The 25,481-nt window shown below is 38.1% G+C and overlaps 2 protein-coding genes across 6 annotated transcripts in view; one reads left to right on the forward strand and one right to left on the reverse strand.

Moving 5' to 3' along the window:
• The window catches only part of Ccdc66 (coiled-coil domain containing 66), a 33,398-nt gene that overhangs the window by 1,182 nt on the left and 6,735 nt on the right, over window positions 1–25,481 (forward strand). For 2 of the 5 annotated variants that reach the window (XM_070018434.1, XM_070018436.1), the window contains exons 2-12: window positions 1,525–1,589; window positions 2,266–2,291; window positions 9,268–9,715; window positions 12,325–12,490; window positions 12,663–12,766; window positions 18,034–18,155; window positions 21,147–21,269; window positions 21,618–21,868; window positions 22,268–22,352; window positions 23,877–24,038; window positions 25,122–25,266. In XM_070018434.1, coding sequence (XP_069874535.1) covers window positions 1,525–1,589; window positions 2,266–2,291; window positions 9,268–9,715; window positions 12,325–12,490; window positions 12,663–12,766; window positions 18,034–18,155; window positions 21,147–21,269; window positions 21,618–21,868; window positions 22,268–22,352; window positions 23,877–24,038; window positions 25,122–25,266 — 1,697 coding nt within the window. Of the gene's footprint in view, window positions 1–1,524; window positions 1,590–2,265; window positions 2,292–9,267; window positions 9,716–12,324; window positions 12,491–12,662; window positions 12,767–18,033; window positions 18,156–21,146; window positions 21,270–21,617; window positions 21,869–22,267; window positions 22,353–23,876; window positions 24,039–25,121; window positions 25,267–25,481 lie in introns of those variants that run through there. The other 3 variants (XM_070018435.1, XM_070018438.1, XM_070018437.1) reach the window with 3 other exon arrangements.
• The window catches only part of LOC138824597 (coiled-coil domain-containing protein 66-like), an 81,695-nt gene continuing 77,935 nt past the window's right edge, over window positions 21,722–25,481 (reverse strand). The window contains exon 13 of the transcript XR_011371137.1: window positions 21,722–21,801. The gene's annotated coding sequence lies outside the window, so the exon portion shown is untranslated. The remainder of the gene's footprint in view (window positions 21,802–25,481) is intronic.

Here is a 25,481-nt window from a genome sequence, read left to right on the forward strand (position 1 = left end):
ACCCACAAATACTGAGGTAAAATTTATATTCTCCAATTAGGCAAAGCTGTAAATTTCGCTTTTATAATCTGACCTTTCCCAGCCCTTCTCCTTTGAGACTGGATTTGGTTTTCTATCTGTCTGCCTTTTGTCTCAAAATAGTGTTGGCACGTTTTGTTTTTTTTTTTGGGGGTCCGTTCGTGGGGCCTGAACTCTGGGCCTGGGCGCTGTCCATCAGCTCTTCAGCTCAAGGCTAGCGCTCTACCACTTGAGCCACAGCACCACTTCCGGCTTTTTTCTTTTTGCTTATGTGGTGCTGGGAATCGAACCCAGGGCCTCAGGCATGCAAGGCAAGCGCTCTATCACTGAGCCACCTTCCCAGCCCCTGGCACGTTTTTGTTACCTCCCCCCCCTTTTTTTTTTTTTGTACAATATGCTATTGTTATTTCTAGTGTAATTTTTGTTTAGGACTGTAGCAGGTGCACAAGTGTTGTTGGTAGTACCCACAATTTTTTATGCTCATGCTTTTGGCATTGGATCTATCATAGTAGCCAAAGTGTATTGTCGTGATCGTAGCAAAAGAGTTATTAAATGTGAATATGTATTATTAAAAATATCTTTTTAAAGTGGAACTCTATACTCAAAAAGTAACTAAACTTTGTGACATTAGCAGTCATTTTCAGGACTCCACAGAATGTTAGCCAAGAGAGATCATTATGAAACCAATATATGTTAGCTAGATCTGTCTTGTTCCATTACCTACTTGAAGAGTTTTAGTAACAGCATTATTTTTTATTTTCAGTCTAGAACTAAAAGTTAGATAGTATGAAATCTGGCGCTGGTGGCTCATTCCTGTAATCCTAGCTTTTCAGGAGGCTGAGATCTGAGGATTGCAGTTCAAAGCCAGCCTAGAAAGTCCATGAGACTCATTTCCAATTAACCAAGAAAACCAGAAGTGGAGCTGTGGCTCAAAGTATAGCCTTGTGTGAATAAACTCAGGTACAGTGTCCAGATACTGAGTTCAAACCCCACAACTGATCCAGAAAAATAGTATGATAACTAATTATTGCTTACCAACTATAAAAATCAGATTGCATGTTGAAGATGACAAATTCTTGGATTATTGAAAAGTTTTTTTTTAAATTTTTTTTGGGGTCCAGTCAGGGGGCCTGAACTCTGGGCCTGGGCGCTTTCCCTCAGCTCTTCAGCTCAAGGCTAGTGCTCTACCACTTGAGCCACAGCACCACTTCCAGCTTTTTTCTTTTTGCTTATGTGTTACTGAGGAATCAAACCCAGGGCCTCATGCATGCAACGCAAGCACTCTACCACGGAGCCACCTTCCCAGTCCCTATTGAAAGTTTTTATGAAAATTTTTTCTCCCTGTAGTTTTCCTGTGGAGTGAAAAACATTTTAAATTAAAAGACTGTTCTGATATGTACAATATTCCTATCCTATATTTTCAAAGGAATAGATATACTTTCAAAGTTCAGGCTATTTAAAACATTGCTTTTTCTTAATAATGACACATCTTTTTTCATGTTGCAGAGATGGTTTAAAGTTGGAAACTGAACTGCTGGATGGAAAAACCAAGATAATATTATCTCCATATGGTATGCTGTGTAACTGGAAATCTAAAATATTGATTTCAAAATTCCTACATAAAATTTATGATATTTAGCAATATTATTTACTTGAAATAAAATAATATTTAAGTACATTGAAAAAGCTGTTTTCCCCACTTCTTCAAATTCATTTTAGCCAAGTAAAGTCAAAAGACATCAGTGCTTTCTGCTGTCAGTATTCAGATGCATAAAATTTAGTATTATGATAGATTTCATGTGTAATGTGTATTGGTTCTCTGTTTGCTTATAACAAGTATTCTTAATACCTAATGAAAATGCAGGTGTTTTAGGTAATTATATGCTTTGCATCTAAAGAATATTTTGTTTGAGAAAATTATAGTGTAACTATGGTTGCCAATGTTTTTAAATATTAGTTTGAAAACTCAGTGTACTTTGATACTCTTCCAGATTATTTGTCTTGAGTCCTGCCCTCCGTTTATAGTTTTACCTGGGGACAATGGCTAAAATAAACAAAAATGACATAAATACTTGAGCTACATTGTAAAATTTGGAACATACAAGCAAGATTTAAAGTTAATGCTTTTGAGGTTAATGGGTTTTTTAATCTTAACATCTTTAATACTAATTAAAAATTTTCTCTTATGTTACTGCCCTAGTATGTTTTTTTGGTTGATAGTTTAGTAATTTTTGTTTTCTTTTGTAGACCATAAATCAAAATTTTCTATGAAGGTAAGCCACATGATGTTGACCTGACTTGTTTTCAAACATAAATTGCAATTTTTCTTTTCAGTGGTTTGAAAATCATTTTTGGGAAATGTTTTTGCTCTTTGGGGTTTGGAAGGATGAGAAAGAGTTACTGTTGCCTTTTGTCAAGCTGGACTTTTCGCAGAAATGAAATCATTTAGTAAAGTTTTCTGTAAAAATGGAGGAGTTCTAAAATCAGTTCTGTACAGTATAGTAGCCATTTAGCCATATGGAGATTTACACTTAAAATGTGGCAAGTATAACAGAGGAATTGTCTAATTTTATTTTTTAGTTAAATTTGATAGCTATTGAACATGACAGTGATGCTCCAGAGATGTTTAAAAATAGATATTCACACTTTGAAACAAAAAAGTTTTTTTTTCATACTCAGTTCCATCTACCCACATTTGGATCACAAATTCTTTATCTTTTTAAGAGTTATTAAATAGTGACTTTCCTGGTTTTTTTGTTTTTGTTTTTGTTTTGTTTGTTTGTTTTTTGCCTTCCTTAAAAGATTACAATGAGAGCCAGGCACTAGTGGCTTATGCCTGTAATCCTAGTTACTTAGGAGGCTGAGATCTAAGGTATGGTTTGGAAGCCAGCCCAGGAGGAAAGTTCATGAAGCCAAAAGTAGAGGACTAGCCTTGACAAAAAGAGCTCAGGTATAGCACCCAAGCCCATAGTTCAAGCCTTAGGTCTGGTACCAAAAACAAAAAACATTGAGCTTGATGATTTTCCTTTAGGAATGTATTGTGCCTGTTGTCTACAAAATATATTACCACTTTATTTTCACTTTCCTGGGGATCCATTGCAGGTCCTTACATATACTAGGCAAGCCTTCTGGTATTGGAGCCATATCCTCAGTCCTTGAGATTTGGGGATAGGGCCTTGCTAAGTAGTTAGGCTGGTCTTAAACTCATAATCCTCCCATATCTGCCCAGGATTGTAGCCATGTATCACCTTAGATAATCATACTATTTTTTGTATATATTGCTACTTGCTCTTGATTTCTTTTTCCATTAACAAGAGTATTTCATCTTCCTTTTCTATAATTCACAAGAATCTATTTTTTCTTCACTGTCCAGTATCTTAATAACTTCCTTTGGATGATATATTCTCCTTTATTCTCAGCCCTTGATAGTTTTTTTCATTTTAAGTTTAATCAAGTTAGAATAGCTGCTTGAGTACCCAGCAGATTAATCATTTGATAAGAAGGTGACTATCAAAGTAATCCAAAAGCTACATATAAAAATTATTTCCATATATGTAAACATTTACTTTCCCTTTAATATTGTTCACTTTCTACAGTTTCAATAACTTGTAGTTAATGATTTCTAAAAGTGGAAAATTCCAAAAATAAATAATGCATGAGTTTTATATTATTTGCTATTCTGAATCACGTGACTGAAAACATTTTACCTGTTTCCTACTCAGAACTTGAATCTTTCCTTGATCTAGCATATCCTTGCTTAATGGTTGTTAGCTATCTCAGTTGTCAATTTACTGTTGAGGTATCAGAGGTGCTCATATTTGAGTTTTGTTCCAATGTGGTTTCAAGCACATTGTTTCAGGCACAGCCTTTCATTGTTTCTTTTATGAATAAGAGGTACTCTCCCAGATGACAAGCTGATTGTAGTGGTTGATAGCTGTCTTTTCTGGGCATGAACACTCTTTCAAGTGTTCCTTCTTTCTGTTGATATCCTAATCAGATTTGTTCTACTGACCAAATTTGTGAAGCCTTTTCATTGTCTTTTTAACCAACTCAGGATATCTGATCCCTTTCACTCTTGTGATAAAGTTACTGGTTTTAGACATTACAGAACTCTGTCATCTGTTTAGGGATATCTAGTCTTAGGATTTTCGATCTCCTAAGTGTTATAGACCTATAGTTGTATGTAGTAGTAGTAATAATAATAATAGTAATAGTAGCAGTAAGAGTGAGTTCAGACTCCAGTAGCAATATATCATTAACATAACATTTTGGTAATGTTATTTTGATTTGATAATGTTATCAAAATAACAACTTTTTATTCTTTGGTTGGTCATGGGGCTTGAACTCTGGGGCCTGGGCGCTGTCCCTCAGCCCTTTAGCTCAAGGCTAGCACTCTACCAGTGGAGCCACAGCACCACTTCCAGTTTTCTAGTGGTTAATTGAAGATAAGAGTCTCATGGACTTTCCTGCCCAGGTTGGTTTTGAACTGTGATCCTCAGATCTTACCCTCCTGAGTAGCTAGGATACAGGCATGAGCCACCGGTACCTGGCTCAAAATAACAACTTCTAAAGCTATAACATTCAGATAGTCTCAAAAATTAGTTGAAATAAGAAACATTCAAAAAAATTTTGGAGAGTGGAGTGTAGTCAGAATTTGCAGTGCATATCCTATGAAACTGAAAATTGAAGGAAAGTCTGAGGTTGGAAGGGAAAAGGGAGAATGATTGATGAAAGGGAAGATATTGATCAAGATGCGTTATACCTATAAACCTGTATGATGAATGTAACCTCTTTGTACAGCTACTTAAATTTCAAAAAAAAGGTGGGTTTTTTTGGCCAATTTTGATGGCTGTCTCCTGTAGTCCTAGCTGCTTGGAAGGCTGAGAGACAGGAGAATTACCTGAGCCTAGGAGTTAAAGACCAGTCCCAACAACATAGTTAGACTTGTCTCAAAAAAGAAAGAAAACCTTTTTCATGAATATTTCTACATAAGAGAATTGTGATATTCTAAAGGAAGTATATATTAGTGCAAAGTAGCACATTTTACATTTGAAATTCTTTTCTTTGATTCCTCTGCAGGAAGTTAAACAGTTTAAAATACTTTGAACAGTATAATATTAAAAATATTGGTAGAATTCAAACTCAGCAAAAGAACATTTAAAAATGTTCCATGAGGGGGTGGGAAGGTGGCTCAGTGATAGAGCGCTTGCCTTGCATGCTTGAGGCCCTGGGTTCGATTCCTCAGCACCACATACGCAGGGAAAAAAAAGCCGGAAGTGGTACTGTGGCTGAAGTGGTAGAGCATTAGCCTTGAGCTGAAGAGCTGAGGGACAGCGCCCAGGGCCAGAGTTCAGGCTCCACAACCGGACCCCCCCCCCCCCAAAAAAAAAAAAAAAAAAGTTCCCTGAAATGTTTTGAAACATAAAGGCCTTATTCAATCAGTTAAAATGGGCTACATTGCTTTTCATTGTTTAGTAACGGGAACATAATTGCTTTGTGTGTATGTATTTGTGCTGGCCCTGGGCTTGAACTCAGGGTCTAGAGTTGTCCATAAGCTTTTTGCTCAAGGCTAACATTCTATTGTCTGAGCCACTCATTGTTCCTCTTCTGCATTTTTGGTAGTTAATGGCAGTTAAGAATCTTTTCTGTCTGGGCAGGCTTAGAACCATGATCCTTAAATTTCAGCCTCCTGAGCAGGTAGGTTTATAGGCATGAGTTATTGGTGCCAGCGGTAATTAAATCTTGGTATGATAGTTCATCAGTTTTTATAGCCTCCCTTCATTGTTCCTCTAATTTTAAGTGACCACATGCCAGATTATTGCCTTTTATTTTTTTAATAAACATTTGTAGCACACTCTGTATGTGGCAGAAATTCTAGTGAAATTAGAACTCCAATTGGTAAACTAAAAAGTACTTACTGTCATTATGAACGTTTAGTGTGAATATGAGAATCCATTTTGTCTTTGTTATTTTTTAGAGAAAACTAAACAAAACACAAGCAAAAAGTCCTTGTTTTCTATAAGTAGAGTTATTATTGGCCAGCTAAATAACTACACATAAGTAGAAAAAAGTAAGTACTGTACCAGAGCTACTAAAAAGAACACATTGGAAAGAGCAGCTCCTTCTGGTTTGGAAACACCTGGTACATGCTACATAAATATGGTGAAATTTTAATTAGCGTTTAACAGATGAAGGATATACTTAGAGAAGTCTATAAACTTAGAGAAAGTAGTAAGCAAAACATTGAGTTATAAAATAAGTTACAAAATAAGCTGAATGTGGAGAATAGTGTGTATGTCTGAGAAATTTAGGATATAAAGCCTGGGGGAGTTACAGTCATGAAGAGTTTCAGTGTATGCTCAAGGACTTTGAACTAATTCACTTGTAGGGAGCCATTAAAGGAGATATATATATATATATATATATATATATATATATATATATTTTTTTTTTTTTTTTTTTTTTTTTTTTTTTGGCCAGTCGTGGGGCTTCAGGTCTTGGCCTGGGTGCTGTCTCTCAGCTCTTCAGCTCAAGGTTAGTGCTCTACCACTTGCACTACAGCACCACTTCTGGTTTTCTTAGTGGTTTACTGGAGATAAGAGGTGCAGTGATTGGAGACTAACTAAGGTGGTAGAGTCCAGATGCTTAAGCCATATGCAGTCTATTCAAAAAGGTGAAAAGGGGCTGGGAAGGTGGCCCAGTGGTAGAGCACTTGCCTTGCATGCATGAGGCCCTAGGTTCGATTCCTCAGTACCACATAAGCAAAAAGAAACAAGCTGGAAGTGGCGCTGTGGTTCAAGTGGTAGAAGTACTAGCCTTGAGCTGAAGAGCTGAGGGACAGTGCCCAGGCCCAGAGTTCAGACCCCATGACCGGACCCCAAAAAAAGAAAATTAAAAAACAAACAAAAAACAGTGAAAAGCCCTGGGTCCAGGGTCCCAATCAAACTAGGCATGTCCACTTGTCCCTATATGCCAAATAGATATGGCTAAAATGGCGGGCGGGGGTGGGGGGGGTGGGCGGGGAACTAGACGCATAGCTCATTTGGTAGAGTGCTGAGCATTAGCCAATGAGCAGAAATATCAGGTACTGAATTTTAGTCCTGGTCTTGGAGCCATAGGAGATAGAGTACTTCAGTACATTGTCAGCCATCTGTGGGATATATATATTAGGGGATATATACATTTGCCTGAGGTTAAATAAAGAATTGTGTGTAGTTAAAAACAGTTCCGTAGCTGGGTGCTGGTGGCTCACCCCTGTAATCATAGCTACTCAGGAGGCTGAGATCTGAGCATCACAGTTCAAAACCAGCCCAGACAGAAAAGTCTATGAGACTCTTAACTCCAATAAACTACTCAGAAAAAGTTGGAAGTTGTGCTTTGTTTAAGTGGTAGAGCACAAAGACAGGGACAGCACCCAGGCCCTAAATTCAAGTCCCAGGACTGGCCAAAACACACACACACAAAGAAAAAAAAAACACACAAAAAAAGCCCAGTTTCATGTCATAGATGTATTCACAGGTAGTAACAGACATGGTCTTTGACAGTACTTTGTCTCTGGTGAAGCTTGTTACTCAGAGTCAATCGGGCCTGGCAGGTGGTCCAGTCCTTTCTGTATTCCAAGATGGCTACAAGTGACTACAGAAGAAAATGGCTCAGGACAAAGAACATAGAAACAAAATAGAGGTGCCTAGGGTGCCTTACTTTATCTTGCTACCAGCCAATTTGTGAATCCAAGTAAGGAGTAAATGCTTCCAGGCCAAAAAGCACTATTTACATGCTGATCATTTGCTTGATCCAAGAAGTGATTTTTTAAAAAAAAATCTAGAATGACTTGTTAGTGTCTAAAAATTGGAAAATTTCATGTAAAGTTTGGCTTTTGAAAATTTTTCTTGAAATATTGAATGATCTTAACTAGGCTATGTTCCTGTTTTGACAACTATGCTATATGCCTATTTAGCAGTGTAAGGTGGTGGCTATGAGTGGAGATAGTTTCTTTTAAATGGGAAAACTGACTCCTTTACATGGGAAAACGGACTTTAGTTCATCTCAGTTCCCATCTGGTCAATTCATAGCAGATATTTGAGTGTTTCATCCCTTGTTTAGACAAATAGTTACATAAAAATAGTTGCAGGCATGGAAGAGTAAAAAGATATTTTAGATTGAGATATTCATATTATCAAAAAGCTAAAACCAGTGAGGTACTATTCTTTTTTTTTTTTTTTTTTTTTTGGTCAGTCGTGGGGCTTGAACTCAGGGCCTGAGCACTGTCCCTCAGCTCTTCAACTCAAGGCTAGTGCTCTATCACTTGAGCCACAGCATCACTTCCAGCTTTTTCTGCTTATGTGGTGCTGAGGAGTCGAACCCAGGGCCTCATGCATGCAAGGCAAGCACTCTACCACTGAGCCACTTTCCCAGTCACCCAAAAAAGAATTTTTTAAGATGGTAAAATAATACCATGTTTGTATTGAAACAGTTGTGATCAACTGCCAAAATAATTTGATTTGGGGGCAGCAAAAAATTGCTAGAGATCCTTAAGAATAAGGACTGGGTGAATAACCAGAGTTCCTATATTAAAGTTTCCAGCTCAGAGTAGGCATGAGAGAAAAAGTGTTCGGGGTTTTGGGGAAAAGAAGGTTAAATAATTACTAAAAGAGCAAGAAAGTAATTGGACTTAGCAAATATATGACAGGTAGAGGTTAGAACTCATTTGATGTTCTTGGTTATAAGTTTAAGTGAAACCAGTTAGCATGGCTATTTTTCTCTGTGGGTGAAGTTACAGACTTGTAAAGTTGTCTTGCCAGGGATGGGATTTGCTAAATATTTGTGACAGAAAACAGAGCAAAAAATGAAAAAATAAGGTTTAAGATTTTTAAGAAGGGAAATGAGAGCCAGAGAAATGTAGTATCAACAGATTACACACCCTAGTCCAGATGAAGATTGTTGGAATTGGGATATGGGAGGAAGTGAGTTGGAAAAAAGTTAGATGATAGTCATTCAATAATTGAAATTTAGGTTATGGAAAAGTTACAGTTGTGGGTAGTTACAAGGTCAAGATAAGAGAAAATTGTTAGGGTGTAGTAGACATCTTAATCGCAGCACTCTAAAGGCAGAGGTAAAATATTGTGAGTTCTAGGCCAGCTTGGGCTGCATAATCAGACCCTGTCTCAAACAACAACGACAACCACAAAAGTTTATTTTTCCAAGACAGCAGTACATGAAAAAAATAAACAGTTTTTTTTTTTTTAACAGATGGGAAATAAGAGCAAGATTACAAAATGTCCTTTAAGAACAAAGCACACTGGACACATTCTAAAGTCAACACAAAATTCTTATATTGGGAGTGAAAAACTTTTGCAAAAGAAGATAGTTGGTTCAGAAACTTCACAGTCAAAAAGTGAAAAGAATAGAATGACAGTTACACCCACTAAGGATTTATATAAGCAGTATGAAGATAAAGACTGTGTTCATATCCAAACAGAAGTATCATCTGCAACCCCTAATATAAAGAAGACTCGAAACACCATAAATCCATCTTTAGTAATTGAAGAGAAGCCTCATAAAAAACACAACATAACTGAAAACATGAGTAGCAGTTTGGTGTGTCTAACACAAGACCAACTACAACAGATTTTGATGAATATAAACCAAGGAAATGGATCTGTTTCTCTGACTAACAGTGAAAATGATGAGAAAACAAGTAAGATTTTTCTGTTTTGTTGAATATTTTTTCAGTATGTACTTTAGATTTTCTGAATGATTGGCTTTTATATAACTGCCTCTTTGGTTTCAATTTAACGTCTTTAAAAATTAATTATCAAAAATAAAATAAAAATGATCTGTTATCTAAAATTTCTTTTGTAGTTATGCCATATTTTAGATTAGTGCTCAAAGTATCCTTAAGAAAACTAGTTTCTGTGTACTCCATTCAATATGTTAATACTAGCAGGGTGCTAGTGATTCACCCCTGTAATCCTAGGTATTCAAGAAGCTGAAATCTGAGGATCATGGTTTGAAGCCAGCTGGGGAAGGAAAGTGTGAGATTCTTATGTCCATTAAACTGAGAAAAAGCCAGAAGTGGTGCTGTGGCTCAGGGGGTAGAATGCTAGCCTTGAGCAAAAAAGCTTAAGGACAGCACCTGGGCCCAAAATCTCAGGACGGGCATGCGCACACAGACACACATACAAAGATGTTAATACAGAAAATTGTACATATTTTAGAATTTAGGAGACTTAACATGTAAGGTAATTATATAAAACAGTGTTTTGTTTTTTAAAGTGGTATTTCAAATGAAAAGGAGACTTCCCTTGTACTTCAGTTGCTGACATACATTGCTCCTCTGTCCCTGTACATGTTCTGCCTTCAATTCATATTAAGGTCTGCCTTTAATCCTTTAGCCAATGTCAGATACAGTTACATAAATCATAGTGTGTCATAAACTTTCTGTTTCACAATGTCAGGGCCCTGCCTTTTTTTTGGGGGGGGGGTCCAGTCGTGGGGCCTGAACTCTGGGCCTGGGCACTGTCCCTCAGCTCTTCAGCTCAAGGCTAGCACTCTATCACTTGGGCCACAGCGCCACTTCTGGCTTTTTTTTTTCTGCTTATGTGGTGCTGAGGAATCAAACCCAGGGCCTCATGCATGCAAGGCAAGCGCTCTACCACTGAACCACCTTCCCAGCCCCAGGGCCCTGTCTTATGTTTACAATACTTCTAATTTTATCTCTGATCTAAGGAATTGTAAATATGAAAATAATGGAGAAATATCATTAAATTTTTATTAGGCAATAGCAGAAAATATAAATTTGGCAGTCTCTTTAGGCCTCCTAACTAGCTTGAGGGTCAGGTACCTGCTATACATTCCCAACTTGTTGACAATGTAGTCATTACCCTATTTTAATTGATATTTTTCAGTTAAAATAAGGGAACTTGATTTTGTCTTTCAGCTTAGATTGCTAGCTCAAACAACAAAAATAACAACTTGACATAATGAGAAAGAATACTAGCAGTTAAAGCACATTTTATCTAATCATGATAGGATCTTTTTTGGGGATGGGGGAGGCAGGGCATGGGGCTTGAACTCTGGGCCTGGGCGCTGTCCCTGAGCTCTTCAGCTCAAGGCTAATGCTCTACCACTTGAGCCACAGCACCACTTCTGGTTTTCTTTTTTTTTTTTTTTTCCACTTCTGGTTTTCTGGTGGTTAATTGGAGATAAGAATCTCACAGACTTACCTGCTGGGGGTCGGCTTTGAACCGTGATTCTCAGATCTCAGCCTCCTGAGTAGCTAGGATTACAGGCATGAGCCACTGGCATCTGGCTTGATAAGAGGATCTTGTATTAACTGTTCTTTCTCTTTTTGAGGAGCTAGAACAGTTCTGGGGCTAGCATATGAGCCCTTGACAGAATATTTGATGTAGCTAGTATAAGTAGGTAGGCCAGAGATAATGGTTCATGGAAAAAGTGTTCTTTTTTTCAAGTTGTGGGGATTGAACTCTGGGTCTGGGCACTGTCCCTCAGCTCTTCAGCTCAAGGCTAGCACTCTACCACTTGAGCCACAACACTACTTCTAGCTTTTTCTGTTATGTGGTGCTGAGAAACTGAACCCAGGGCCTCATGCATGCAAGGCAAGCACTCCACCACTGAGCCACCTTCTCAGCCCTCAGGGAAAGGATTTTTTGTCAGTTATGGGATTTACCCCAGGTCCTGGATATTGTCCCTGAACCTTTTTTTTTCTTTTTCCTCAAGGCTAGCACTCTACCACTTTGAGCCATAGTTCTACTTCCAGTTTTTAGGTGGTTAATTGGAGATGAGAGCCTCATGGCCTTTCCTGTCCTGGCTGGCTTCAAACCTCAAGCCACAGATCTCAGCCTCCTGAATAATGAGGATTTCAGGTGTGAGCCACCAACACCCACTCATGGAAAAGTTTTTCTCTGATTTCACTGGTAGATTTTTAAAATAGAATATAATCAAGATGTTGAGCTTTTACTAAGCTATTTAAGTTAATTCCCTTTTAGGTTGTGACATATAATTTGTGAAAGTATGTTTAGCAAGAGTAAAAATTGAGGTTTCATTTCTGGTGTTATTTTCTTATTTGATACAAGAAGTTGTATGGCTGTGGCCATGAGCAGTCACTTTGTATATAGATCCAGTTCCCCTCTTTTTTGGGCAGAAACTCAAGTCAAGGATGATTTTGAGAGTTAATATGTAAGATGTCTTTAAGCTGTATAGAAGTATAGCAGGGTAAGGAATTATAATAAATACAGTTTAGTGTTAATTTAAAAATACACATTTCCACCCCCACCCCATCCCCAGGTCAGGACAGTCTACATTTAAAAAATATTCTGAATGAGCCAGAGGATGAGAACATCATGGGCTTACTACAAAAAAAAGAGGCTGTTTTATCCACCCTAGATGAAAATAAATCTCTCTTCAATAAAAATCAGGAAGCAACTGAACAATATGAGCAGAAAACTGTCATGTATGTAACTCATACTTGTATTTCTGATATCATCTTGGGAATATGGTTTTGCTATATGTGAAATACTCTAAAGATCTTGCTACTTAAAAGCTTATTAATATTTATGGAATTAGCCATATAAATACATAGTGTTAAGGTTTCTGTTTCCTTTTGTGTGTGTGTTTTACCTTAGAAAAAATAAATGGCAACCAGCTGACATATTTAGTACTCTGGGAGAAAGGGAACGTGATAAAAGTTTGTTGGAAGCAAAAAGAGCCCAGTGGCGGAAAGAGCTAGGTAGGTAATTTTTGTACCTTATGTTATAGTTTTGTTGGCGTGTGAAACATAGAAGATGAGTCATTATCTTTTATGTATTATTAAAAGTCTTGTTTTTGTTATATTAGATACCTGTATACATCTGTAAGTGCATAAAGAGCTTTGTGATTTCACATTACTTTGTGTCTTTTTATTTGATACTTTGTGATATCCCTGAGCCCTTGTTGCTGAAGCAAATTTATCATTTTTTTTTATAGTACTGTGGTTTTGTACTTAGGTCCCTGAACTTTAGGTACTCTACCATTTGAACTATGCCCTTAAAAGTTTCCTCTTCCTATTTTTCCATTACAGAAATGCTTTGGGTTTAAGAATAACTTCATTTTAAAAATAATTCAGCTGGGTGCTGGTGGCTCACACCTGTAATCCTAGCTACCCAGAAGGCTGAGATCTGAGGATTGCAGTTCAAAGCCAGACTGGGCAGAAAAGTCCCAGAAGTTTTTTTTTTTTTTCTTTCTTTCTTTCTTTTTGTCTGTTGTAGGCTTGAACTCTGTCCCAGGCACTGTCCCTGAGCTCTTCAGCTCAAGGCAAGAACTTTACCACTTGAGCCACAGCACCACTTGCGGTTCTCTGGTGGTTTATTGGAGATAAGAGTCTCACAGACTTTCCTGCCTGGGCTGGCTTGGAATGACTATCCTCAGATCTCATCCTCCTGAATAACTAGGATTATAGGCGTGAGCCACCAGTGCCCAGCTCCTGAGAGACTTTTATCTCCAATAAACTACTCAAAAGCCAGAACTGGTGCTGTGGCTCAAGTGGCAATCACAAAAAGGCACAGGGACAGCGCCCAAACCCTGAGTTCAAACCCCAGGACCAGCCAAAAAATAGTAATAATTATTGAGTACTGCTGTCTCATATCTGTAATCTAGCTATTTAGGAGGCTGATATCTGAGTATCCTATTTCAAAGACAGCTCAGCCAGAAATCTCTTGACTAAAAAGTGTAGGTATGGCTCAAATTGTAAAGTGCCATCAATGAGGGATAAAGCCAAGCAGGAGTGGGAGGCCCTGAGGTTAAGCCCAGTACCAATACCAGGAAAAAAAAAATCAACAGCTGAGTGCAGTGGCATATGCCTATCATCACAGCAGCAAGGGAGGCTGAGAATGGGAAGATCTGTTTTTGGTCAGCTGAGACAGAAATGGTAGTGAGACTCCATTGTAGTGGAAAGAAACTGGGTGTAATGGTAAGGCATCTGTCATCTATGACAGGAAGCCTATATAGATGGATCATAGTCCAAGCAGGAAGAAAGACTGACTCACCCATCTCAAAAATAACTAGGGGCTGGGAAGGTGGCTCAGTGGTAGAACACTTGCCTTGCATGCCTGAGACCCTGGGTTCGATTCCTCAGCACCACATAAGCAAAAAAACAAAACAAAACAAAAAAAGTAACTAGTCAGAAAAGGGCTTGAGCCAGGCTTAGTGTTGAGTTCTAGAATAGCAAGCCCTGAGTTCAGACACAAGTATGACCATAAATACATTAAACAAATTTAAAAATAAACACAGTTCTAGTTGTTTGTTTTTTTTTTAAAGATCAATATGAAGCCCAGTGCTAGTGGATCCAGGTTCAAAGCCATCCTGTGCAGAGAGATCCATGTGATTCTTAACCAGCAAAAAGCCTGAAGTGCAAGTGTGGCTCAGGTGGTAAAGTCCCAATCTTGAGTGAAAACGCTGAGAGAGAAAGCAAGACCCCAAGGCCCTAAGACTAAGCTCCAGTACTGGCAAAAAAGAAAAAGAAAAAGCTATAGACAAGGGAATGAATTCATTTTGGAAGTTAAGATAACACAGCAATGAAGAATTTGTATTTATGTTAGTCTGATCTGTGTTGCTATCACAGTATTAGCCTTAATTTTTGTTTTGTTTCATTTCTTTGGCAGTACTGGTTTTGAATTCAGGGCCTCATGCTGAGAGGCAGGCACTGTACCACTAGAGCCACACACATCTATTTTGCTTTACTTATTTCTCAATATACTTGTGCTTTTGCCAGGAACCAGCCTTGGGCCCTAATCATCCTGCATATTTCTTATACAGCTAGGATTACAGGTGTGTATCACCAGACATGGCTCATCTATTGAAATTGGGATCTAAATAACATTTTTCCCTAGTTGGCTTTCAACCTCAATACTCCTGATCTTTATGTCACAAGTAATGAGGATTACTGATATATGCCATCACGCTCAACCCTATTTTCTTTTAATGCATTTAACTTAACAATATGCAATGCCAAATTACTCAAATAATACAGAGCTACATGCCCAGATCTCTCCCCCTTTACAGTATTTTGTGGGTTTCATTATGCTACCTCCATGTTTGTGTGTATAATGCACTTCAATCTTCATCCCCTAGCTACCATCTTCTCCTCTACCTATTCTTCCCACTAATCCTCCCACATCTCAAACAGTCTTCCTTTTATACTCATGTTCCATGATCATGAATATCATTATCAACATCATCGGAGTTCATGTGTGACTGAACAAATGTGATTCTTGGCTTTTTAAACTTGGTTTATCTTGCCAAACATGATGATCTGTGGTTCCAGCCATTTTTCTGTACACCACATAATTTCATTCTTCTTTATGGCTAAATAATATTTCATGCTTAAGACTAGCCCTCTACTACTTGAGCCACAGCTCCACTTTTTTGCTGGTTAATTGGAGATGGGAGTTTCATGGACTTTCCTGCCTGGGCTGGCTTCACACTGCTATCCTCAGAACTCTGCCTCCTGAATAGCTAGGATTACAGGCACCACCAGCACCTAGCTTGTTTTTTGTTTTTTGGTGTTGTTTTGATAATAGTCATTGTGATTGGAATGGAATGGAATCTGTGTAGTTTTGATTTGCATTTCTTTCTTCTTTCTTTCTCTTTCTTTCTCTTTCTCTTTCTTTCTCTCTCTTTCTCTCTTTCTCTTTCTTTCTCTTTCTCTTTCTCTCTTTCTCTCTCTCTCTTTCTCTCTCTTTCTTTCTCTCTCTCTTTCTCTCTTTCTCTCTTTCTCTTTCTCTCTTTCTCTCTTTCTCTCTTTCTCTCTTTCTTTCTGTCGTGGGGCTTGCACTCTGGGCCTGAGTGCTGTCCCTCATCTCTTCAGCTAAGGCTAGCAGTGTTTTCTCTGTGTTTTCTGATGTAGTTTTGGTGTTTCAGGTCTTATGTAAGATCTTTGATTTATTTTGCACTGACTATTGTATTGGATGAGATGGGGATCTAGTTTTCAGTCTTAAGCATATAGACAACCAGTTTTCCCAACACTATTTGTTGAAGAGGTTGTCCTTTTTACAATGTGTATTTTTGGCCCCTTTGTCAAAACTCAGATGGGTGGAGCTGTGTGGTTTCATTTCTGGGTCTACTATTCCTTTTGTCTTTGTGTTATTTTTGTTACTATGGCTTGGTAAAGTAATTTACACTTTAGTATTGTGATACCTTTGGGATTGCACTTTTGCTCTGGATTCCTTTTGTTATTTGAGGTCTTTCGTGTTTCCAGATGGATTTTTCTTTTTCTTTTTTTGGGGGGGGGGTCTGGTCTTGGGCCTGAACTCTGGACCTGGGCGCTGTCGCTCAGCTCTTCAGCTCAAGGCTAGTGCTCTACTACTGGAGCCATAGCACCACTTCCAGCTTTTTTCTTTTTGCTTATGTGGTGCTGGGGAATTGAACCCAGGGCCTCAGGCATGCAAGGCAAGCGCTCTACCACTGAGCAACCTTCCCAGCCCCTATTTTTCTATTTTTATAAAGAATGATATTGGGATTTTCATGGGAATTACATTGAATCTATAGATTGCTTTCTGTAATACAACCATTTTCCACAATGGCAATTCTCTCAATCAATGAGCATGGGATATTCTTTCTTCTGGCATCTTCTTTGTTTTCTAAAAGGTTTTATAGTTTTCACTGTAGAGGTCTTTTACTTCCTTAGCTAAGTTTATTTCTAGGGTTGTTTATGTTCTGAGGGTATGGTAAATAAAATTCTCTTCCTGATTTCTTTCCTAGTCTTGTTTATTACTGTTTTGGCATGTCACTTTTTTTTTTTTTAATCCTGCTACATTGCCAAAAATGATTTTATTAGATTCAGGTTTTTTTTTTTTTTCTGGAAATACTAAGGTTTGAACTCTAGTTCAGGGGCTGTGCTGCTGAGCCATATATCTAGCCCTATTTTTCCCTGGTTATATATTCTTACTTTCTTGATGAGATTGGGATTTGAACTCAGAGCCTCATACTTGACAGGCTGGTGAGATAGCAGTGAATCATGTTACCCAGCCCTGTTTCTCATGGGTTATTTTTAGCATCAGGTTTTGCCTCCCACCTAGGCAATTCCCTGAACTATGATCCACATACTCTATTGACTTTGTGTCTTGGTTGGGATCACAGGATGTACACCACCACATCCAGCTTCCTGTGTATCACAAATTTTTCTGTACAGGCTGGCCAGGCACTATAATCCTTCCAGTCTCAGCCTCCCATGTGTCTTGGGTTAATAGGTATGTGCCCGTGTGCCCAGATATGTTGAGGAGTCTTGTAAACATTTTTGCCCTGTTGGCCTTCAACGGTAGTCCTCTTGCTCCCAGCTTCTCAAGTAGCTAGGACTATAGGCATGAGCCACCAGCATCCAGCTCACATTGGCTGTTTTTGAAGTAGGTCTTACTTCCTACTTGGTCACCTGCCTAGACCATGACCTGTGTGTTTTAGACTTCACAAAGTGGTTGACATGATAACTGTATACCACCATATCCAGCTTCTTCCATTGAGAGGGAGTCTTTGACTCTTCTAAACCACAATCCTCTGATGTACCTAGGATGACAGGTGTACACCTCATCACCTAGCTAGTTGTTGACAAGAACTCTTGTGAACTTCTTTCTACTCAGACTGGCCTTGAACCTCAGTCTTGCTGATCTCAGCCCCTGAGATAGCTAGGATTATAGGCATGAGCCACCTGTGCCTGGCTTTAGAGGAAATGATGTTTAGAAGTATGATGGGTTTGTCATAGATAGCCTTTATTATGTTAAGGTACATTCCTTTCTACTTCAGAGCTTTTTAATTATTAAATGGTGTTAAATTTTGTAAAAGTTTTTTTTGTATCTTTTAAAAACACAAAGCAATTTTTTCTCGATTCAGTTTAAATACTGTATTACATTGAAATCAATTTTGATGAACTCAGTTGGCAATCTGCATTCTTTAAGGTCATGATTTGTTTACATGATTCTTTCTTTACAGTCTTTGTACATTTTTTTTAAAAAAGGACATTATTTATAGATGAACAGGTTGCCTTAAAGAAGAAAGAAAAAGAAGCTTCTGAAAAATGGAATAATCCATGGAAAAAATCTGAGAATGATAAAATAATGTTGGAAAAACTTCAAATTCTTAACCAGTCTAGGGTAAGAGTTTTGATTATGTCTTAACACAATACATGTTAGCATAAGACACCTTAATTAAGTTTTTGTTTTTTGGGGGGGAGAGAGAGAGAGAGTGTGTGTGTGTGTGTTATTAAGCTTGAACTCAGGTCCTGGGTTCTGAGGCTCAAGGCTGGTGCTTTATCAGTGAGGCACAGCTCAAGTAGCTAGGATTATAAGCATGAGCCACTAGCACTTGTCTTAACTTTGTGTAATTTTTTTATAATAGTTGAGTTTAATTATGAACTAAACTAGTTTGGAGGCTCAACCTCATTTAGGCTCCTATAAATATAGGAGGTATTTTTAAATGCCACAGAAATTGAACACTAATCCTGTGATATCTATGAACCACAAAACCCTGTTTCCATGTCAACATAAGTGTGCCCTTATGTGTTTTGTTTTGTATTTAATTTATTTTTTTGTGACAATACTAGGGATTGTAAACACCAGGCCATGCCCATGAACACCTAGGATATGTTTAAAGTGCCTTTGTTTTCTTCCTTCCTTCCTTCCTTCTTTCCTTCCTTCCTTTCTTTCTTTTCCTTCTTTCTTTCTTTCTTTCTTTCTTTCTTTCTTTCTTCTTTTCTTTCTCTCCCTCCCTTCCTCCCTTCCTTCTTTCCTTCCTTTCTTGACTTCTGCTGATTCTTCAAATGTTTTGTCACAGTCTCCTTGTCAGGTTACAATGGCTGATGGGTATTTACTACTTAGAGATAGCCAGGTTTTAGAGGTTAAGTCCCAGTGTCAATATTTAAACCCTTTATTACTTATTTCTCTGTAACCTATTTGCCTTTAAGGAGTCTCTTTGATTTTTAATTACCAAATTATTTATTTATTTATTTATTTTGGTTGGTCATGGGACCTGAACTCTGGGCCTGGGCACTGTCCCTCAGCTCTTCAGCTATCAATTAGTGCTCTACCACTTGAGCCTCAGCCCCACTTCCGGCTTTTTCTGCTTATGTGGTGCTCAAGAATTGAACCCAGGGCCTCATGCATGCAAGGCAACCACTCTACCACTGAGCCATCTTCCCAGCCCCATTGATTATCAATTAATTTTTGCTGAATGTATTATATAGCTTCTTATAAAAGAAGTTTTAGACCTTTGGGGGGGGGGGCGGGCTCTGGTCATGGGCCTGAACTCTCGGCCAGGGCACTGTCAATCAGCTGTTCAGCTCAAGACTAGCGCTCTACCACTTGAGCCACAGTGCCACTTTTTTTTTTTTTTTGCTTTTTTCTTTTTGCTCATGTAGTGCTGAGGAATGGAACTCAGGGCCTCATTCATGCAAGGCAAGCGCTCTACCACTAAGCCAACTTCCCAGCCCCCTCGACCATTTTTTAACTTGCATAATCCCTTCTTAACATTTATATTACCCAGTGAAAATAATAGTGTAAACTAAAGAAGTGATTCTGGTGGTGAAACTTTTCAGCCCCATGGCCTGATTAGGTAAGTATCTTATGGAACCCCTCCACTTAGCTAGGAGGGATTCCATAAGATATTCTATATATATTCCATAAGATATTCTATTCTATCCATGTAGGGCTGACTGGTTCTTACCATATTTATAGTATGTTAAAAATTTTATGTTAACAAAAAAGAAGATAAAATGTAAATTGTATTTTTCTACCATCTCTAAAGCACTTTTACGTATTGTTAAAAGGAATAAATTATTCTCACTAAAAATCTACAGAAAAAGTCTACAGATCTTGGTGGTATTTCTGGTACTGGGTTTGAACTCTCAACTTTGGGCTCTCATTTGTCTTTTTTGGTCACAGCTGGTTCTCTATCATTTGAGCCACACTTCTACTTCAGTTCTTTGTTGGTTAATTAGAGATTAGAGTCTTGCAGATTTGTCAGCTTTCTGAGGAGTTAGAATTAAAGGCATGAAGCCAGGCGCCAGTTGCTCACACCTGTAATCCTAGCTACTCAGGAGGCTGAGATCTAAGGATCATGGTTCAAAGCCAGCCCAGGCAGGAAAGTCTGTGAGACTCTTATCTCCAATAAACCACTAGAAAACTGGAAATGGCTCTGTGCCTCAAGCAGTAGAGCGCTCACCTTGAGCTGAAGAGTGCAGGGACAGCACCCAAGCACAGAGTTCAAGCCCCAGGACCAACCAAAAAAAAAAAAAAAAAAAGAATTAAAGGCATTATAGGTCATGCTTTATCTGGGGGTGAACCATACAATGATTGTTAATAAGAGGTTAGCTAGGTACTGGTGGATTATACTTGGAATCAATCCTAGCTTTTCAGGAGGCTAAAATCTGAGAAGCCAGCCCTACACAGACCAATCTTGGTTCTTTATCTCCAATTCACCAGCAAAAAACCAGAAGTGGCTTAAGTGATAGAGCACCAGCCTTGAATGGAAAAACTAAGGATCAATGCAAGAGAAAGAGCACAGTGTCTGAGTACTTTATTAAAGAAATTGAATCCGGCACTAAAATCCCAATTTAGAACCCCACATCAAATGCCTTTTACTAAATATTTGTGTATGTATGCTGGTACTGGGGCTTAAATTCAGAGCCTGTGTGCTGGTAGCTTTTTCACTCAAGATTAGCACTCTATCACTTGAACCACACCTCTATTTTTGTCTTGTTAGTGATTAACTGCTGGTGGTAAGAATCTCTTGGACTTTACTGTCCGTGCTGGTTATGAACTGTGATCATTAGATCTCAGCTTCCAGAGCAGGTAGGATTATAGGTGTGAGTCACTGGCATCCAGCTAAACTGCTTTAAGTAGAGAAATAAATGACAATTTCCTTTTCTGGCAGTATGAGTATATATATTAGTATATTTAAAATGTTTCTAAGGATGAGAATGTACCTATCATAATATAATTGAGTTCTTTTTTTGACATACTGCTTCTCCTAGAGATAAATTCCTTTTTTGTGTTAAATTTGTCTGAATAACTTTGGGAAGATTTCTAATTATAAAGTAGTTAGAAAAAAGAGAATTGAACTTTATGGGTAGTTTGATTGCTGTTTAGGAAACTGTGCTGCTGGAACATCCTTTCAGTGCTGTGAGACAAGAACAGCAGAGAATATGGACTGAAGATTTAAATAAAAAAACACAAGATGACTGGCAAAAGAAAACAGAGGAAAATTCAAAGGTAACCTAAGGAGACTTTATAGCTAAAGAAAAAAAAATTCAAGACTTCAACATATAAACTTCAAAGTATTCTGAAACTGCCTATTAAGACAAAAGTACTCCACATTTGCCCATAAAAACCTATTGTTTTTAAGTTTTTAGAATTTCCCAAATGTTTAAATTCTTCAGTTTTTCCAAGCTATGTATGCAAATATAAAAATATATGAGGAATCAAAACAGTAAAATATTGTATTTATGAGGCTTTATTAGCTCAGTGGTAACTTTTAGAAATCATATTGATTTGTAAATTTGGGATTTTTCATTGGAATAATTGGAAAAATTCTTAGCAATTCTTATTTATCACCATCAGAGTCAGGAACATGACAGATGGGCAATGAATTTTGATTCATTAAAGAATCATCCTGGTTCTCAGTCTCGGCTGTCCTCTCAGTTCACACCAAAACACCCGGAGTACTTCTGTGTCTCCCCTGACACTCAGGATCTGGCTTATATCAGCAGTGAATATACTCTTACTCCTGGAAGTCAGATTGAACCTTCAGAGGAAGAGCATATAGTAAAACCTGTTAGCGATGTGGCTGTGGCAAACAGTCAGAAAACAAAGTAAGTTCATTCTTTAGTATTTATTGATTTCAGAAAGTGTGTTTTGGGGACTGGGAAGTTGGCTCAGTGGTAGAGTGCTTGCCTTGCATGCATGAGGCTCTGGGTTCTATTCCTCAGCACCACATAAGCAGGAAAAAAAAAAGAGCTGCAAGTAGCACTGTGGCTCAAGTGGTAGAGTGCTAGCCTTGAGCTGTAGAGCTGAGGGACAGTGCCCAGGCCCAGAGTTCAAGCCCCACAACCGACAAAAAAAAAAGTGTGTTTTAATAGTAGTATGTCCAGTTGGTTTTATGTTAGTATTTTTGTGTGAAATAGAAATGATTGATATATGTGAAGCAGAAATGGTTTATTTTGTTGAGCCTACCTTATTGTTTTAAATAGCTAATTTATATATATTGTCAGCTTTCTCCGTTCTATGACTGCTCTCTTGGACCCAGCACAGATTGAGGAACGGAATAGGCGGCGACAAAAACAGTTAGAACATCAGGTATGACATTGTAAAAAGTTTTGCCTTAGTAATGGTCAACATCTACATACACTTAAGTAAATGGAAATTATAATTTTGGTATAAGCTTATATGCAAAGGTCCTGTTCCATTCTATGCTAAAGCTAATTTCTATCCACACTGCATTGTTAGTATTCATGCCACTACTCTCCAATAGCCTTTAACTTGTAAGTTCTGTATATGAATTTGTACTGTCTTTAGGTTAGTATTGGTTATTTTTTTCATCAGTTTATTTCCCAAGAGTTCTATTTAGGCTGATAATTTTTTTTTTTTTTTTTTTTTTGGGTCCGGTCGTGGGGCCTGAACTCTGGGCCTGGGTGCTGTCCCTCAGCTCTTCAGCTCAAGGCTAGTACTCTACCACTTGAGCCACAGCGCCACTTCCGGCTTTTTTCTTTTTGCTTATGTGGTGCTGAGGAATCGAACCCAGGGCCTCAGGCATGCAAGGCAAGCGCTCTACCACTGAGCCACCTTCTCAGCCCTCAGCTGATAATTCTTAAGAGGAAACAATATGGGGATTGACATACAATTTTGTTTAAGAAATCTAGCAAATATTAAGATGTTAAAACTCCTATTTAGTTTAAGATTAAAGGGACTTAATAATCTTTTGTGGTAGTTCTTTTTTCATATTCCCAGTCTTTTTTTTCCTAAGCTCCTAACTCATGGGCTCAGATCATCTTCCCATCTCAGTCTCCTGAATGGCTGGGACTATAGTCCAGGTACTAGGTGTTCAACACTCTACTAAACTGCATAATTCTTTAAGCACTTTAATGCATGAATAATTTGGTAGAGTTAATTTGGAGCATCTAGTTGGACATGGTGGCTCATGCTTGCAATCCTAGCTATTTTGGAGGCTTAGATCAAAAGGATCACATTTCAAAGCCAGCCTAGGCCAAAGAAATAACAGGTTGTGAAATTCCATCTCAGTGGAAGAGGCTAAGCATGGTGATGTGCACTTGTCATCCTAGTTATTATGGGAAACATAAAGTAGTAAGACAATCATGGTAAGACCCTGTCTCAAAATAACCAGGACAAAATAAGTTCTGGAGGCATGGATCAGTAGAGTACCTGCCAAGCAAATCACAAAGCTCTCAATTCAAAGACAGTACCAACCATTTAAAAAAAAAATTAGAGGCTCTGTTATTTATCAAGCAGTATTTAAAGTATTGAGATTATTTCTTCAGTTGCTTTTCTTCTCCCCCCCCACCCCCCTTGTTCTGGGGAATCAAGTCTAGAGTTTATTGTATATGATAGGTAAGTGCTCTATGACTGAGCCATACCCTAAGTTTCATTCAGTTATTTTTGTATCAGTTCTTCTAATGGCCATGGTGGAATTGAAGGGGAAAAACAACAACAACAAAAAAGCAATGTAGCGCTTAACTGGACAAATAAACCAAATGAACTACAATTTTGTCATTTTAAGTACTGATAAAACAGATTTATTTTCATCACCAAAGCAAATGCTCCTCTGATTTTTGTGACAACGATTTCTGAATTATTTATGACTAGAAAGCAATCACTGCGCAGGTAGAAGAAAAGCGCAGAAAAAAACAACTAGAAGAAGAACAAAGAAAGAAGGAAGAACAAGAAGAAGACCAACGCTTATCACGGGAACGGGAAAAGATGCAGAAACAGTATGAAGAGGATATCCTTAAGCAAAAACAAAAGGAAGTGGGTATTTACATTTAACATTTTAGAATTAATAGTATATGTTTGCAGAGGAATAATAACTTTGAAGTTACTGACACTTGATCTCAGGGCCTCTTGCTATCTTGGCTTTTTGCCTTAAGGCTGGCACTCTACCACTTAAGCCACACCTCTATTTCCAGCTTTTTGCTCGTTAATTGGAGAGGAGTCTTTTTTCCCCAGGCTGGCTTTGAACCAAGATGCTAAGATTTCAGCTTTTTCAGTAGGTAGGATTATAGGCATGAGCCACATCCAGCACTTCAAGTTGTATTTTGAAGTGGTGAAATACAAGTGGAGGCATTAAAATTTTGAATAGAAAATTGGGAAAATGAGAGATTCTTAAAAATGTTTTATTTTTTCACATGATTAAGTTCTCAAAAGTTGTATTAACTGGCCTTTGTGCAAATGGATCAAGATGAATTATAGCATAATGCTAATCATCCATATATGTGATTGTTATCTCCTATATATTATATATTAGAGGTGTGTATACTTCATTTGTCAACCATGATTATAATGTAATTCTGTATAGAAATGATGGGCATTTCTATCCTTATCTACCAATGAAAAAAGAAGCTCCTTTTGCAAAATGGTTGGCATTGATGAAATAATCGGTGGCTGTATTAGTAGTCCTTTTGCTAAAATAAGAGCCAATTCAAAGAGAGTATCTCAATAGCTAGGAGAGCTTTTCTATTAAATGATTTAGATACAGGAAGTAGAGTGTTGTCAGGTGCCATGATTGAGCCAATTCACAAAGGGCAATCATATAGTGGCATTCAGTTTCCAAAGACTAAAAGTTTAGCAATAGAATAGTTTCTTATCTTTTCTGGCTGGGCACTCAATGAATATTGGCCGGTAAAGGGACATGTGGTGTAGGTTCCCATTTCATTGACTTAAGTCATCTAAGGCTGCAACGTTGATGTGATAGCACATGAAGTCCATAAATAGTGTATTCTTTGAATATTTATAATAATCACAAGGATCCAGAAAAGTGCCTGACATCCAGGAAAGCTTAGGAAATACTGAGAGTAGTCAATTTAATAACCATATACCTGACTATGTTCGTAGGAAATCATGACTCTCAAGACAAATGAGCTATACCAAAAAATGCAGAGAGCACAGGAGTTAGCACTGAGACTGAAACAAGAACAGCGAATCCGAGAATTGGCTCAAAAAGGACATGATACTTCTAGATTGATGAAAAATCTTGATGGTAAGTGACTAACCAGAACTTCATAATTTTTTTTTTTTGTTTTTGGGTCTGGTCATGGGGCCTGAACTCTGGGCCTGGGCGCTGTCCCTCAGCTCTTCAGCTCAAGGCTAGTGCTCTACCACTTGAGCCACAGCACCACTTCCAGCTTTTTTCTTTTTGCTTATGTGGTGCTGAGGAATGGAACTCAGGGCCTCAGGCATGCAAGGCAAGCGCTC

Source organism: Dipodomys merriami, unplaced genomic scaffold, assembly GCF_024711535.1.
Source record: "Dipodomys merriami isolate MVZ:Mamm:240054 unplaced genomic scaffold, mDipMer1.0.p SCAF_13, whole genome shotgun sequence".
NCBI lineage: Eukaryota > Metazoa > Chordata > Mammalia > Rodentia > Heteromyidae > Dipodomys > Dipodomys merriami.